Source organism: Neomonachus schauinslandi, chromosome 11, assembly GCF_002201575.2.
Source record: "Neomonachus schauinslandi chromosome 11, ASM220157v2, whole genome shotgun sequence".
NCBI classification, from domain to species: Eukaryota; Metazoa; Chordata; class Mammalia; order Carnivora; family Phocidae; genus Neomonachus; species Neomonachus schauinslandi.
In genome coordinates, this window is record NC_058413.1 from 4766601 (window position 1) to 4780467 (window position 13867).

Genomic DNA, 13867 nt, shown 5'->3' on the forward strand with positions numbered 1-13867 from the left:
CCCCCCCCCCCCCGGCCTGCCTGGAGCACCCTCCTCTCTCCTCCTCGCTCCCCCCTTCCTCTCTCGTCCCGCTCCCCACCTGGCTGGCTAAGCTCTACCTACTTTCCAACAATCCCTCAACAGCAACCCCCTACAGCAGCCTCCGATCCGTCTGCGTCTGGGGCTCTCCGTGGAGGCTGAAAGCGTGTGCGCTGGAGGCCCTGTGAGTCACGGGCCCCAGACAGCGGGGCCTGGGGGCTGCAGGCCTGTCTAGCGGGGGACATCACCCACGTACAGGGGCTACGCTGGGCCGACAACACACCCAGGGCTGGAGGCATGCACTGAGCCCCACATGCCGGCCCGGCACAGAGGCCCGACGTGAGGGTGGCGTGAGGGGCGGAGTGTGACAAAGCCTGGGCATGGGGGCTCTGCCAAAGCTGCAAAGCCAGAGCCCACTCAGGGCTGCAAGGTGCCCAGGAGTCTTTCTGGGGTCCCTGCCAGTGCAACGGCCAGGTGGGGGGCCTCCTGGGGCTGGCTCTGCTGTCAAAGCCTCAGCAGGGGGCGGGGGGGCCACGGAGGCTCTAAACTCGACTTTGACAAAGGTACATTCACTTGCTCATCAGGCTGGCCCAAGGATTCCAAAGGCAACCCACTATGTCCCTCCTGCCAGCCAAAACCCAAAGGGAAGGAGGAAAGTGCTGGTTCGGGCGACAGGACCAGACTACGGATGAACGTCACCCCTGACAGGGGAACCAGCGTCACGCCAGAGGCTGGAGACACCGTCAGACTGACACCTGCCCAGCCAGTGGGCGGGGGCTCAGATCCCCGGTTGCCCCCATCTCTGTCCTCTGGCCCCAAGTTACTCACTTTCTTGAGATGGTAACCGAGGTGCCTCACCTGGCTTCACGTGAAGGTACAAAAGTGTTTGGGGACCCCTCCTCCTTCCCCGCTCACAACACCCCTCTCCTGCAATCAGCTCTCAGCCTAGGTACCTCTACAGTAAGTGGAGAGCCCGTGTCCCCAGACATGTGCGCACATTCCCACTTCCTGTCTGGGGCTCCAGCTCCCTTCCTGTCACAGCCTTTCGAGAGCCACCACCTCCAGGGAGCCCTCCCTGACTGCCCTGGCCTCACATCCCGTGGCCCCCGTATCCCCAACTATACAGGCCGCATCACTCAAGAGGCGTGGAGCATGTGTGTGCATGTGGACTCTGCACCTCCTCAGCCAGAGAACAGGAGGCTGGGGGAAGGGCCACCCCGACCCCATCAGAGTGGTCTTGCGGCCTGAGAGATGCTGCTGCGTGACGTCCTAGTGGGCAGAAGCGCCCCTCTCGGGCCCCGTGCGCCGCAGGTCCGCAGGGGGCCTGTCTCTGGCACAGCCAGAAATACCCCAGGGCCCACAGCCCCCGTCCCCCTCTCAGCTCAGCCTCACCACTGCCTCTTCTTCCGGGAAGGCTTCCCTGCCTGCCTGCCCCCAAGGCCCAGTACTCCCAACCTTCTGGCCTCTTTGTTCGGCCCCCAGCATATTTCTCCTCCTAGTCCCGACACTGGCCCGGGGTGAACCCTTGACGGGGAGCTGGCTCACCGCACAGGAGCTCATCGGAGCCGTCGATGCAGTCGGGGAAGGAATCACACTGCTGCTTGATGAGGACGCACTGGCCGCTGGCACAGCGGAACTGGTTGGGCAGGCAGACGGCTGCAAGGAGGAGTCTCGCATTCAGAGGGGCTACGGGGTGTGATGCGGCCAGGTGCGCTACGTGCCCCACCACTAAGACCCAGCAAGAAGGTCTGGGTTCCAAATGCAGAGCAGACAAATGGGACCCTTTCGAGGATGGGGTCAGGGAGTGGTCACAGCAAATCCAGTCTCCACCCTCCCCTCGATGACCCCTGTTCCGAGGCCTGCGTGATGCTGGGGTAGGGATGGCAGGGAAGAGACCTTGGTGAGCCCTGGGAAGTATTTATCAGGCTCCTACCACAGGTCAGGCCCAGGCAGGGCCAGGACTAACACAGCCTCTGCCCCAAGGCTCGCCTGAGTTACGGGGGGGGGGGGGGGGGGGTGAGCCAACTAGAAGAATGACCTAGAATGGGTGGGGCAGGGGACAGGTGCTATCTCAGCAGAGCTCCCCGGGTGGAGGATCAGGAAGGAGGAGCAGAGCTCAACCAGGAAGGCAAAGGCAGCTCACAGCCTCTTGGACTAGGAAGAAGGAGGCTGGGTACAGCCTGCCGTCTCTGTCTCCCTCCATGCTCCAGAATGCGGACCTGGAAGGAGCTACAGCTCTTCGAGGAAGGCACTGCCCGGGGGGGCTCAGCCAGCGCCCACCCCCAGACCTTGCTATTTAAGCTCCCCACCTGCCCTGCCCTGCCCCGAGTGTCCCTCCCTGGGAACCAGAGACGAGGGGACCCTGTCCTTGCAGTGAGCGGGACAATCTGTTGGCAACAAAGCAGGGGAGGAGGCTTCTGAAAGAGAAGGTAAAACCCTTCTCAAAGGCTTGCTTTCAGTGCTGTACTTTGCACCAGGATAAAAGTTTACAGGCGAAGAGGTGGGGGAATGGCTCCTAGTCTGGGCTCCCGCCATCCTCTGAGACTGTCGCCAAAACACGTGTCCTAGGGCAAGGGTGTATGGTGGGACTCCGCAAACTCTTCTGTAAAGGGCCAGGTAATAGGTATTTAAGCTTCAAGGGCCATAGGTCTCTATTGTAAGGACTTAACTCTGCTGTTTTAGGGCAAGACCAGCCACGGACAATACGTAAACAAAGGAGCCTGGCTGTATTCCAATAAAACTTTATGAAAATTGGTGGCACTCCGGATCTGGCACTCGGGCTGCAGTCTGCCAATCCCCAGTCTACCACCTCCCTCAAAATCTCAAGGGTCCGTAAGCGGGAAAGACTTCACGACTACAGCTTTATAGAAATGGCTGAGGAAGTGGCCCCTCACCCCCAGGCCCTCATCTTCCACAAGATGGCTGCTCATCACAAATGGGGACAGTGGATGGTGACCAACGAGCACGTGAGTTATCTAAGAACAGCATCCGGCGGCTGTGGGGGAGGCAGTTAGAGCAGCCCACTAAACTCAGTCATGGGGCCCTGGTGCTGACGATATGCAGCAGGAAACAACCAAGCACGTCCTTTATAAAAGGAAAATTCAGAGGATGCACACAGATAGATGTTTCGCTGTCAGGTCTAAAGGAAGATCCTGCTGGTCAGAGTGGACTGGGGATGACTAAGGAAATCCTTTTGTCATTTTTGGCTCAGTGGGGTGCTAAAACCACCCAGGAGTAAGCGTTATTCCACAGACTGCTCTGTGGAGGACAGCACTGCCTTTCGGGACAGGGATTAATCAGAGCGTGCACCGCGGAAATCCAGCTGACTACTGGGCTTTGCCTTGGGTTTTTGTGAAACTCTTGACCCAATGAAGGAAGGCAAAATAGGCTCCTACAGTCTGCTTTCAAGCCAAAGTGCATGGCAGGACAGGGTGGATGGCAAGGTTTTCCTCAGCGGGTCTGAAGGTAACATTTTCCTCTCCTAAACCGAGGAGGATCTGGCACTTTCGCCCTTGGCAAAGGTTCTACAGTGAACCTACTCGTGTGGCCAGAATGAGCTCAAGCTTCAGGAGGGCAAGGCAAGCGGCTGGCAGGGGGCGCAACTCAGGGAGGGGGCAGCCAGGATGGAGCAGGCCCAGGGGCGGGTGGGGGCGGGGCCAGAAGCGGGGGTGGGGGGGTGGGCAGGGCTATGGCAGGCAGGGGCAGGGAGGGGCGGGGTCAGAGCCAGGGGCGGGGCTGAGGAGGGGGCGGGACAGGGGGCAGGGTCAGGCGGGGTGGGGCGGAGCCAGCAGGGGGGCGGGGCCGGCCTCACCGTCGCAGTCGGCCTCGTCGGAGCGGTCCTGGCAGTCGGCCTCCCCGTCGCAGCGGAGGCGCAGGTCCACGCACTGGCCCCGCGCGCAGGGGAACTGGGCTGCCGAGCACACCGGGCAGCCCTCCTCGTCGCTCTGGTCGTCACACTCGGGGAAGCCGTCGCAGCGCCAGGCCCCGGGGATGCAGTCGATCTCCCCGGTGGCACACGCGAACTGGTCGGGGGAGCAGGTGGGAGGCTCTGCAGAGGACACAAACACCATCACGCACCGCCCCGCGGGGCCATGCGCTGCTGGGCTTCCAAGCGGGAGACGGTTCAGCCCCATCACGGTGCTGTACCCACACGGTCTCTAGGACAGTGTGATCTATCCTGTCCCGCCTCTAGCCCCATCGTAAGATGAAAGTGGGGGTCATAAATGTTTGCTGAAAGGAGACAGGAATCTTCTTTGTTGCTTTTTTTAACTGTGGGGAAAGGGTCCTGAATGGAAACCTGAGCTCTAAGCAGCAGGTGCTACACCAAGTTGAGGAGAAAACGCTCTTAGCTAGAAACTCGATCCTGACCACTGAGAAGCCAGGGCAGACCCACCTCCTATGGGTCTCCATCTCCTCACATGCACCTCAGGGCATTGGGCCAGGTCTCCGGGGATGCCCACTGGAGCCCCACCTTTGCCTGCCTGGGGTCCCAGGCTGGGCTACCCATCTAGCGTAGAGTCTGTATGCGTGCCCGCCCGGCCACACCTGAGCATCCAGTGCCTGCACACACACACACACACACACACACACACAACACACACACTCCCCTTGGGAGCTGGAGGGTCAGAAAGCAGGTGCTTAGGACCTGCATCTGTTATAGGTCTGGGGCAGCTGGAGCAGTGGGGCTGGGACTCTGCAGGTGGCTAGCGCATCCACGGATACAGCAGGGGGCTGCTGGAGGACCTGCTGGGCATCTTGCTGGGGAGCAGGCTAAGAAGAGGCAGGAGCGCGAGGATGCCATGGTGGGAGGGTGCAAGGGGGAGTAGGAAGGCTCCCGGTGGAGGGAGTCACCTAAAGGTGGGGAAGTGGGTGAGTAGGAGACAGGAGACCTGGGGCCACTTCCTCCCAGGTGACCATGGCAAGTCGCTCCTCTCCTCATGTCCACCTTCCTGAGTGCAGGCCAGGTTTCGGCCAAGACTCAGTTGGGGAGCAGGGTGGGATCGGGTGGGAGTTGGACAGGTGTGGGTTTGAACCTACGCTCCCCTCGGCAACTCTGCACAACCAGACAAACGCCCCAACCTCCCAGAGCCTCCATTCCCTCATCCCTAAAACAGAAGCAGCCACGCTACGCCCCACGCTCCTCACAGGATGGCAAGGTAAGCGTGGCTGTGTGTGGCTGTGCCTGGCTCGGGAAGGGCTCAAACAGCTTTAGTGGCGGTGCCACTGAGAAAGCTGAAGCACGTGGCTGCACCTTCTGCCGTCTGGCGCCTGCACCAGAGGCACCAGGCCCCTCGTCACCCCTGAGAACCCCTCCGAGCTCTTATCCTCCTGTGCTCTCCCCAGAGAAGTAGCCAGGCATCCACAAGTCTGAAGGGCCGAACCCGGGGGTTGGGGAGGGGCCAAAGGGGCACCTCGTTCAGGTAGAGGCCCAGGGCTGGGGTCCAAGGGAGAGCTGAGCACTCCGGGCAGCCCGGGCATTGTGGGAGTCAGGGCCACTCAGGCCACAAAACCACGTGAGCCCTGGGGCTGGAACTTGGAAAAAAAGCCATAAAGAAGCTCACGAGGGTCAAGGTGGCCCCCACCAGGGACAGCCACAAAATGTCCCCTCTGTTCTAGGCAAAGCTCTCTGGGGCTCACAGTGTAAGGCAGGGCAGGAGAAAGCTCCAGAAGGACAGGCCCTGTGGTCCTACCCCCTGAGCTCCAGGGGCAAGGCGAGCTGAGAACGGGCACGCGTGTACTGACAGGCACGTGCTGAGCATCTGTTGTGTGTAGGACACAGTGTGGGTGCAGTAAGGGGCGAGGATAAGCAGAAACGGGACAGGATTAAAACCAGCCTCTGAGCTCACAGAGAAGAAGGGGAGATGAGAGGATCCAATGTCACCTGGGGGACAGTGGGGGCAGCAGAGAGGAAGCCCTGGCATTTGGGCTTCGTCACAGCGATGATGACAATTGTCACCTTTTTTAGGACTGCCCAGCATCCCATAACTAATAGTAGCTGGCATTCCTGTGTGCCACGTGTTGGGGACCATGCAAGGTGCTCGTTACGCAATACCACAACAACTCCGAGGCAGGTGCTCTCGACTTCTCTACTCCACAGAAGAGAAAGCGGAGGCTCGGAGAGGGCAAGTGACCAGCCCAGGATTGCTCAGCTGGGGAGTGGGAGAGCTGGGATCTGAACCAGGTCTGTCTGACCCCGAAGCTTACATTCTTGACCACTCCCCACTCAGCTTTAGGGGAAGAAGAGGATCTAGGGTGGAAGGAGGGAGAACAGACAAAATTACAAAGAGAAACAGACAAGCCCACTATTGGAGTTAGAGACTTCAACACCCCCGCCGGTAACTGAGAGCTCACAGGCAGTCAGGACAGAGATGGCCTGAACAACACCATCCACCAACCGGATCTAACTGACATCTACAGAACACTTCCCCCAGTAGGAGCAGATGACACAACCTTCTCAAGCTAACAAGGAACACTCACCAAGAAAGACCACATGCTGGGTCATAATATACACCTGAACAAAGCTAAAAGGGTAGAAATCATATAAAGTATGTTCTCCGACCACAGTGGAATTAAACTAGAAATCAGGGGCTCCTGGGTGGCTCAGCTGGTTAAGCATCCAACTCTTGATTTTGGCTCAGGTCATGATCTCAGGGTCCTGGGATCCAGGCCCACGTCAGGCTGCATGCTCAACAAGGAGTCTGCTTGAGATTCTCCTTCTCCTTCTGCCCCTCCCCCTACTCGCACTCTCTCTCTCATAAAAATAAATAAATCTTTAAACTAGAAATCAGTCACAAAGAGATAGCTGGGAAATCCCCAATTATTTTGATATCAACTCAACACGCTTCTAAATAACTCAGGAGCCAAATAAATTTAAAATTAGGAGAAATTTTAAAGCAATTTAAACAAAGGGAAGAAAACAACTTATCAAAATTTGTAGGATGCAGCAAAAGCAGTACTTCGAGGGAAATTCACAGCCCCAAATGCACACACTGGAAAAGGAGGGCAGACAGACATTTGGTCCTGGAGGCTGGATGCCACAGTGACTGTGATTTTAAAAGGATGCTGGGCAGGGACCTGGCAGGCGGGGAACCCAGTGTCCCAGGAGAAAGTGCTGAGGTCACACCTACCACCACAGGTCAGCAGGTTCTGCAGGAGCACGAGGTGGACCGGGCACGAGCACCGTGGTGTCCCGTCACCCTTGGCAATGCAGATGTGGGAGCAGCCGCCGTTGTCCCGGGCACACGGGTGGACCGCTGTGGAGACAAAAAGAGGGAGGGGGTTGGGCTCTGCCTCTCACCTCAGGACTGCAGCCTAGAAGGTGCTGGAAACAAGGGCCAGGCAAGAACTCGCAAGAATGGGTGCTCCTGTGGGCCAGGCCCCTACACATCATCCCACTTAATTCCCAGGGCAGCCTACGGGGTCTACTTCCTCTGCCGTGCATTTTACGGATAGGAAAACGGAGGCTGAGAGCACTCATATCACACGCTGGCCCGTCTACACCAGCTCCCACTGCGCCCACAACCAGCACTCTGCACTGCCTGTCTCTCATGGTGGAGTGCATTGGGGGATGGCCCCCACATAGCCACGTCCTAATGCCTAGAATCCATGAGTGTGACTTTATTTGGAAAAAGGGGCTTCACAGATGTAATCAAGTTAAGGATCCGGAGAGGAGATCATCCTGGATTTTCTGGGTGGGCCCTAACTCCAACGACGGGTGTCCTTGTAAGGGACCCCAGGGGAGGTGAAGACGCAGACACAGGGGAGAAGTCTGTGTGATGACAGAGGCAGGGACCGGAGCCCTGTGGACGCAAGGAGCACCTGCCACCACCACAAACTAGAAGGCGCAAAGACCGTCCTCACCCACAGCCTCCAAAAGGGGTGCAGCCCCACTGCCCCCTTGATCTCAGACGTCTGGCCTCCAGCCTATAGGACAATACACTTCCGTTGCGTTGAGTCACCCAGTTTGTGGCCATTTGTTACGGCAGCCACAGGAAGCTAATACACGTGGGGATAAACAGCAGGACAGCGAATCCCCAGGGAACTCGCAGTTTTCAATTCAATGAACCGAATTAACCAACACCTGACCTACAGGAAGAAGCCTGGGAGGGTGGCTGCCCTCCCTCAGGTGAGAGGAAATGAGAGAAAGCACGGCCCCCCGCCCCACAGAAAAACCAGGGTCCTGCCTCAACCTCGGGGATTAAGTGCGTAAAGTGACAGAGGTCATGGTTTAGAGCAGGGTCGCCACGCTTTCTCTATACACAAGAAAGTAAACAGTTTTGGCGTGACGGGCCAGACCATCTGTCACAAGTCTTCCAGCTGTCACAGGAAGGCGGCCGTGTGTGGCACATAAGCCAATGGGCATGGCTGTGCGCCAATAAAACTTTATTCACAAAATCAGGTGATGCCCGGATGGGGCCCAGGGGCCATGGAGCACCAGCCGTGGTTTAGAGGTGAGCTGTAGAGTTTCGTGAGTAAGCAGGTTGGGTGCCCCACATCCTAGACCAACACGGGAGAGCTCACTCAAGGGTCCCCCACCCTCACCCAAAACGAGGAGCCTCTCCACATCACCCTAGACACTGCACATTAGCACTCACAGCGACGCCCCCGTCTCCGACCTCATCCCTGTTAGTTAAACATTTCCTGGCTCTCCCATCCCCTCAGGTCCAAGGAGCTGCCAGTCGGCGTGCCGGGCTTTGTGCCAACACCAGCAGGTCTGGACGTTCGTGGGTTCAAAGCTCACCATTCTGACCACGGGCCAGCAGTTCTCAAGGCTGTGACACCCAGGAATCCGCGGCTTCGCTGAGAATGGTGTAAGGGGCCGGGGAAACTCGGGCACTCTGACCCACATCCATCAGGCGCCTGAGCGACCTGGAAGCCGCTTACCCAGCGACTTCACTTACCCAGGACCCAGCCGAGAACTCACAAGGCCAGAAACCAGCCACCCAGCAGTCAACACAGAAGTGACCAATTCAATTCATCAGAGGTGATGCCCCCAGCTCAAGAGAGAAGCTTATCCACTGAGAACATGCCGCTTGAGCCGAGGGGGAGCCAAGGAATTAGTAGAAGTCACTCAGAGCAGGACAGGAAAGGCGATCAGAGACAGGGACTCCGGGGAGGGGAGACATGGCCAGCGGGAGGGTGAGGGGCCCGGGTGAGGCGGGCAAGTAGGGCAGCCCCCAGGGCCTCGAAGACGGGCAGCTTGAAGGTAGCTGGACAGGACAGGGACAGCGATGGCCCTGCTCACCGCTCTGTCCTGGCAGCAAGCATCCGGCCGGTAGCCGGGGTGTGTTTACTGAATACAGAGCGGGCAGACAGACAGACACACACATGCTCCTATATCCATCTCTAGCCATACACAGAGGGGGTGGAGGAACAAGAGGTCCCCCAAGTGTAGGGGTCCCTCCCTCCCAGCTGTTGGGCGCATCCTAAGTCCCATTTCCCAGCCTGATCCCCTGCACAGTGGGTGCAATGAGCCACGGCATGCCCATGGTTTTGTTCCCGTACGCGGCAAAGGCGTTTTGCATTTGGCAGTGAGGCTACTCATCAGTTAAGTTGGAGTGAACCAAAAGGGATACTAATTTAAAGGTGGGTCAGACTCGGATCTGTTGCTGAGACGGAGGAGCAGTGAGGGCCGAGAGTGGCCCCCACCAACTGCCAATCCCGCAGTCCTCACCCTGGCCAGCCTCCTACTTGCTCCGCGGGATCGGTTCAGGGCTCTGCACAGATGCCCCCGCTCCCGTCGGGCACCTGCCCACAACACTCCCCCCCCCGACCGCGCCCACATACAGAACTCCTCTAGGCTGATATCCTCCACGGCGTGAATGCCGGTCAGGTGGGCGACTCGGCCCTGGACTCGTGTCCGCTTGTCGCCGGTGGTCTTCTCCACACGCTCGATCATCTGCTGCTGCCGGTCAATCCAGTAGAGGTGCTTGCCCAGCACGGTCAGGCCCATAGGCTGCACGATGTTGGCATCCTCCAGGGTCAGGCGGTTGGCCCCTGCAAGTGGGACAAATGCCCCCTGAGTGGCGGCAGCTGACCCTCAGAGCTCAGTCCATGCTCAGCTCAAAACAGAGGGCTTGCCAGGAACCCCAGGGGATTCCGTACTCTGGCCAGGGCCAGGAGCTAGAGCGGCTTCCCTGGAAGCAGGCCGATCTGCAAGCAGCCCTCGGACAGCCCTGCTCCCATCTAGGCTGCCTCCCACTGGACTGGCCCCTCCCCCCGACCCCACGCATGGAAGAAAAGCCCCTCTAAGCTCCTCTCCGGCCTCGGGGCATCCCAGTCTAAGAGGCAGCCCATTGTAGGGCAGCTACAAATGTGGGTGCTGGAGGCGGAGGGGTCACACTCCTGTCCCAGCCCGCGCTGTGGGACCCTGGGCAGGTCACCCACCCTCGCAGAGACTCCTCTTCTGCCTCACCACATGGGGATCATTCAGGACCTATGTCTGGAACACTCGGCTGGGACTGTATGTGGTAGACACAAAGCCCCAGCACAAGGCCCACCCGAAACAGACCCCTGACAAACGTGGCGCCTGGTACCACCATTACGATGACGAGGGAGGCCAGCTGTCCCGCTGAAGGTCAGATCTGTGGGTTGCTGAGGGACCCAATGCCCGGGGCAGCCCCAGGGCACATACCTGACAGGTCACAGCTTTCGATGCGCTTCAGGTCCGCGTCCACCCAGAAGAGCTTGCCCAGCCTGTTGTCCACCACGAGGGCCACGGGCCGTATGAGGCCCGTGGTGAAGAGGACCTCACGCTCGGTGCCATCCAAGGCCGCTCGCTCGATCTTGGCCGCGCGGTCCTGCATGTTGGTGAAGTATAGGTAGCTGCGGGAGGGGAGCAGGTAAAGGACGAGTGTCACGGCCTGCCATCTCCACGGCCAGGATGGAGCACGCAAAGCACCAGAGAGGGCTGGCCCCCAAGGCTGTACGGGGTTGAGTGGTGTCCCCCCACCCCAAAGAATTCATATCTACCCAGAGCTCAGAATGCAACCTTAATTGGAAACTGAGTCTTTGTAGATGCCATTAAGAATCAAGGTGAGGCCACCTGGTCAACACCTGGAGCCCCCAGAAGCTGGAAGAGAGACAAGGAAGGGTCCCCGCAGAGCCTCCCGAGGGGGCACGGCCCTGCTGACACTTAGCTTTAGACATCTGGGCCCTGGAACTGTGAAAGTTCTTTTAATCCCCCAGATGGTAGTCGTTTGTTGTGACAGGCTCAAGGACTAGCCCGCACTCTGGCTAAGTCCCCGCCTCCGTGGAGGCCAGCTTCAAGGGAGACTTATTAGGTTGTTAAAGAGCCACCTAAAACAACTAGGCTTGTGCTCCCTGACCCTTGTGTGCTGCAGAGGCTGAGACCACCATCATCCTCAGATTCTCGGATGAAGACAACGAATCCCTGAGCTTACATCACCTACATGAGGTTGCAAGGGCAGCAAGTGATGGGGTCAGGTTTCAACCTTGGTCTGCCTGGCCCAGGACCCGTGTTCACAGGAGCCGTGCCCAGGTGTGAGCTCCATCAAGCGGTGCCTCCACAAGTCTGAGCCCCGCCTGGTGGCAGCCCTGCAGGTGCCCAAAGGTGGCTGTCGTGTGCTTGCCGCCAGGCCCCAAACCTTCGCGTGCCTAGCTTTAGTTCTGAGCTTTAGGTCATGTGGGTTTCGGTCTCCCTCTCACCCTGGTTATTCCCTTTGGGACCCTCCGAGTCTGTCTACATCTTCATGGAAGGAAGAAGCTCCCAGGGGTTGAGGCTGTGCCCAGAAAAGTGGTGAGCTCCCTGTGATGGAAGGTATGCAAGTGAATAACCAGCCATCTTCTGGGATGCTCTGGAAGGGATTTTTGTTTTGGGTTCAGATTTGATGGGGATGGTACAAAACCTATGAACAAAAACTTCTATCCTTTCTCTGTCTCCCTGCCGGGGTGCAGAACCCTGCACTGCGGTGCCCGCCCACCCCTCGGCCTCGCACCCTCGCTCGGCGTTGACGACGATAGCCCGGGGCTTGTCACGGTCCCCACGGAGCACCACACCCATGGCATCTCCATTCAGCCGATGGACGTTGATGGTATTGCTGGCCTCACACGTCCAGAACAGCGTCCTGCTGTAGACGTCGATGCTGAGGTCATGGGGCTGCCTATCTGGGTTTTGGCTCTGGCTTGGAGAGGTCAAAACGAAGGGCTGTAAAAACGAAGAGATCTGAGCGTTGGCTACGGCCGTCATGGGAGGGCAGAGGCCTCAGTTTCTGAGTCCAGACTGCAAGTCGGGACTCCAGCCCTGTCTGGGGCCCCTTCCTGTCGGATCAGCAAAACTTCATCCTTGGGGGTAAGGGGTGCCCCTAATAAAGAATCAAAGCCACCAGAGGGTGGAGCTTAGCAAGACTCACAGGAAGGGAAACAGATGTTTCCCAAATTAAGTAGAAACCCAGAAGGTGTCCCTAAAGGACTTTTCCTTCCAAGTCTCTCCCTGCTTTTGCCAGACACCAGGAAAGAACACCTCCTGATGAGACTTTAAGGCAATCTGCACCCAGCACCTTCCTCAGCAGGGAAGCCACGGGCCATCAATTCACACTTCCCATCCTCCAAAGGACTCAACTCGACTGTCACCTGCCCTGGAAGGGATGGAAGGAACACATTCCCACCATTCTGCCAGGCTCTGCCCCCCCCACCCCGCCAGCAGAGATGATGCCAACCAAGGACACAGACTGCAGGGGACAGCTTGTCAACACTGTGCTGTCAATGGAGCACTCTATCGGAAGCAAGGCCCAGCTCGGACACACAGCGCTGGGCCCAGGTCAGGGTGGAGAAGAGCCAAGGGAACTTCACAGACACAGAAATCGTCTGGAAGTCTCCACTGGCGGCATTTCTCTGCGTCGTCTTGTAACAGAGCCAAGATTTCACCATGAGGACATGAGGTCTGACCCTGACCATGCCACAGAGAAAGGGAGGGTTCGGTAGCTTCTGTACAAGGAGTTTTGGAAACTGGCAGGCTGGGCCAGGCAAGGCGGTGAATGCCACATGAACGGAACGCCGGCCACATGGAGACCCCGAGTAGGTCCCGAGGCCGCCGTGAGATGGTCCTTCACGGAACGGGCCACCGAAACCTAACGTGAAAGCGGGCCGTTCTGCTACAATAAGCATTTTGAAAAGGCATACTTGTTCTGATGCATCGATTCACTGGGGCCCAGTGTCAGCCTAACATGGATTTTGCATTTGCCAAAGCACAATCTCATCCGCGAGAAACGCTGGGTGAATGCGAGGGCGGCCCGCACGAGCCCACACCTGCAGTGCCCTTCGCCGCCCGTGCGCGCTGGGCGCGTAACCTCCCGCCCCGTCGGCTCACGCAAACCCACGAGCTGCGGCCCTCCCGCCCCCATGTCCTCAGCCAACCCCGGGTCTCTTCAAGGTCATTAGGAGTTACGTCTTGAATCCTTTAACATATGCAAAAAGGTGCACCTGTACTTACGAGGTCCCTATCTTTTCTTCACCTGTCCCTGGCAAGAGTTTTGAGTGCCGTGCGCCTCGCCCCCTTCTCCCATAGCCCTGTGGTTTTGCTGCGTGACTCTGCGTGGCGTAGTGAGGTTTAGGAACGTATGTGTTGCATTACAGCAAAACGGACTCTGCGAGTCCAATGAACTAAGAATAAATCCAGAATAACCAATACCAACTAGCCTTGCACAAAACCACTGTGGAAAGAAAGAAAAAAAAAAATCCCATTTCTACATATAATCATAATCTAAGGGTTTCACACTGCTCAGGATTATACCCTGGGAGGGCATAATTAGAGCCCAGATTGTTGTTGACGCAAGCCGTGCTCTGTTGGCACCCCTCTGCTAAGCAAAAGGGGATGGCAGCCTGGAAACGG

At 58.1% G+C, this 13867-nt stretch overlaps 1 protein-coding gene across 1 annotated transcript in view; it reads right to left on the bottom strand.

Annotated features, from left to right (window-relative positions):
• The window catches only part of LRP5 (LDL receptor related protein 5), an 88838-nt gene that overhangs the window by 8065 nt on the left and 66906 nt on the right, over positions 1 to 13867 (bottom strand). Inside the window, exons 15-20 of the mRNA XM_021685276.2 lie at positions 11976 to 12184; positions 10652 to 10842; positions 9805 to 10014; positions 7146 to 7271; positions 3830 to 4066; positions 1564 to 1674 (exon numbers count right to left, since the gene is read on the bottom strand). Coding sequence (XP_021540951.2) covers positions 1564 to 1674; positions 3830 to 4066; positions 7146 to 7271; positions 9805 to 10014; positions 10652 to 10842; positions 11976 to 12184 — 1084 coding nt within the window. The remainder of the gene's footprint in view (positions 1 to 1563; positions 1675 to 3829; positions 4067 to 7145; positions 7272 to 9804; positions 10015 to 10651; positions 10843 to 11975; positions 12185 to 13867) is intronic.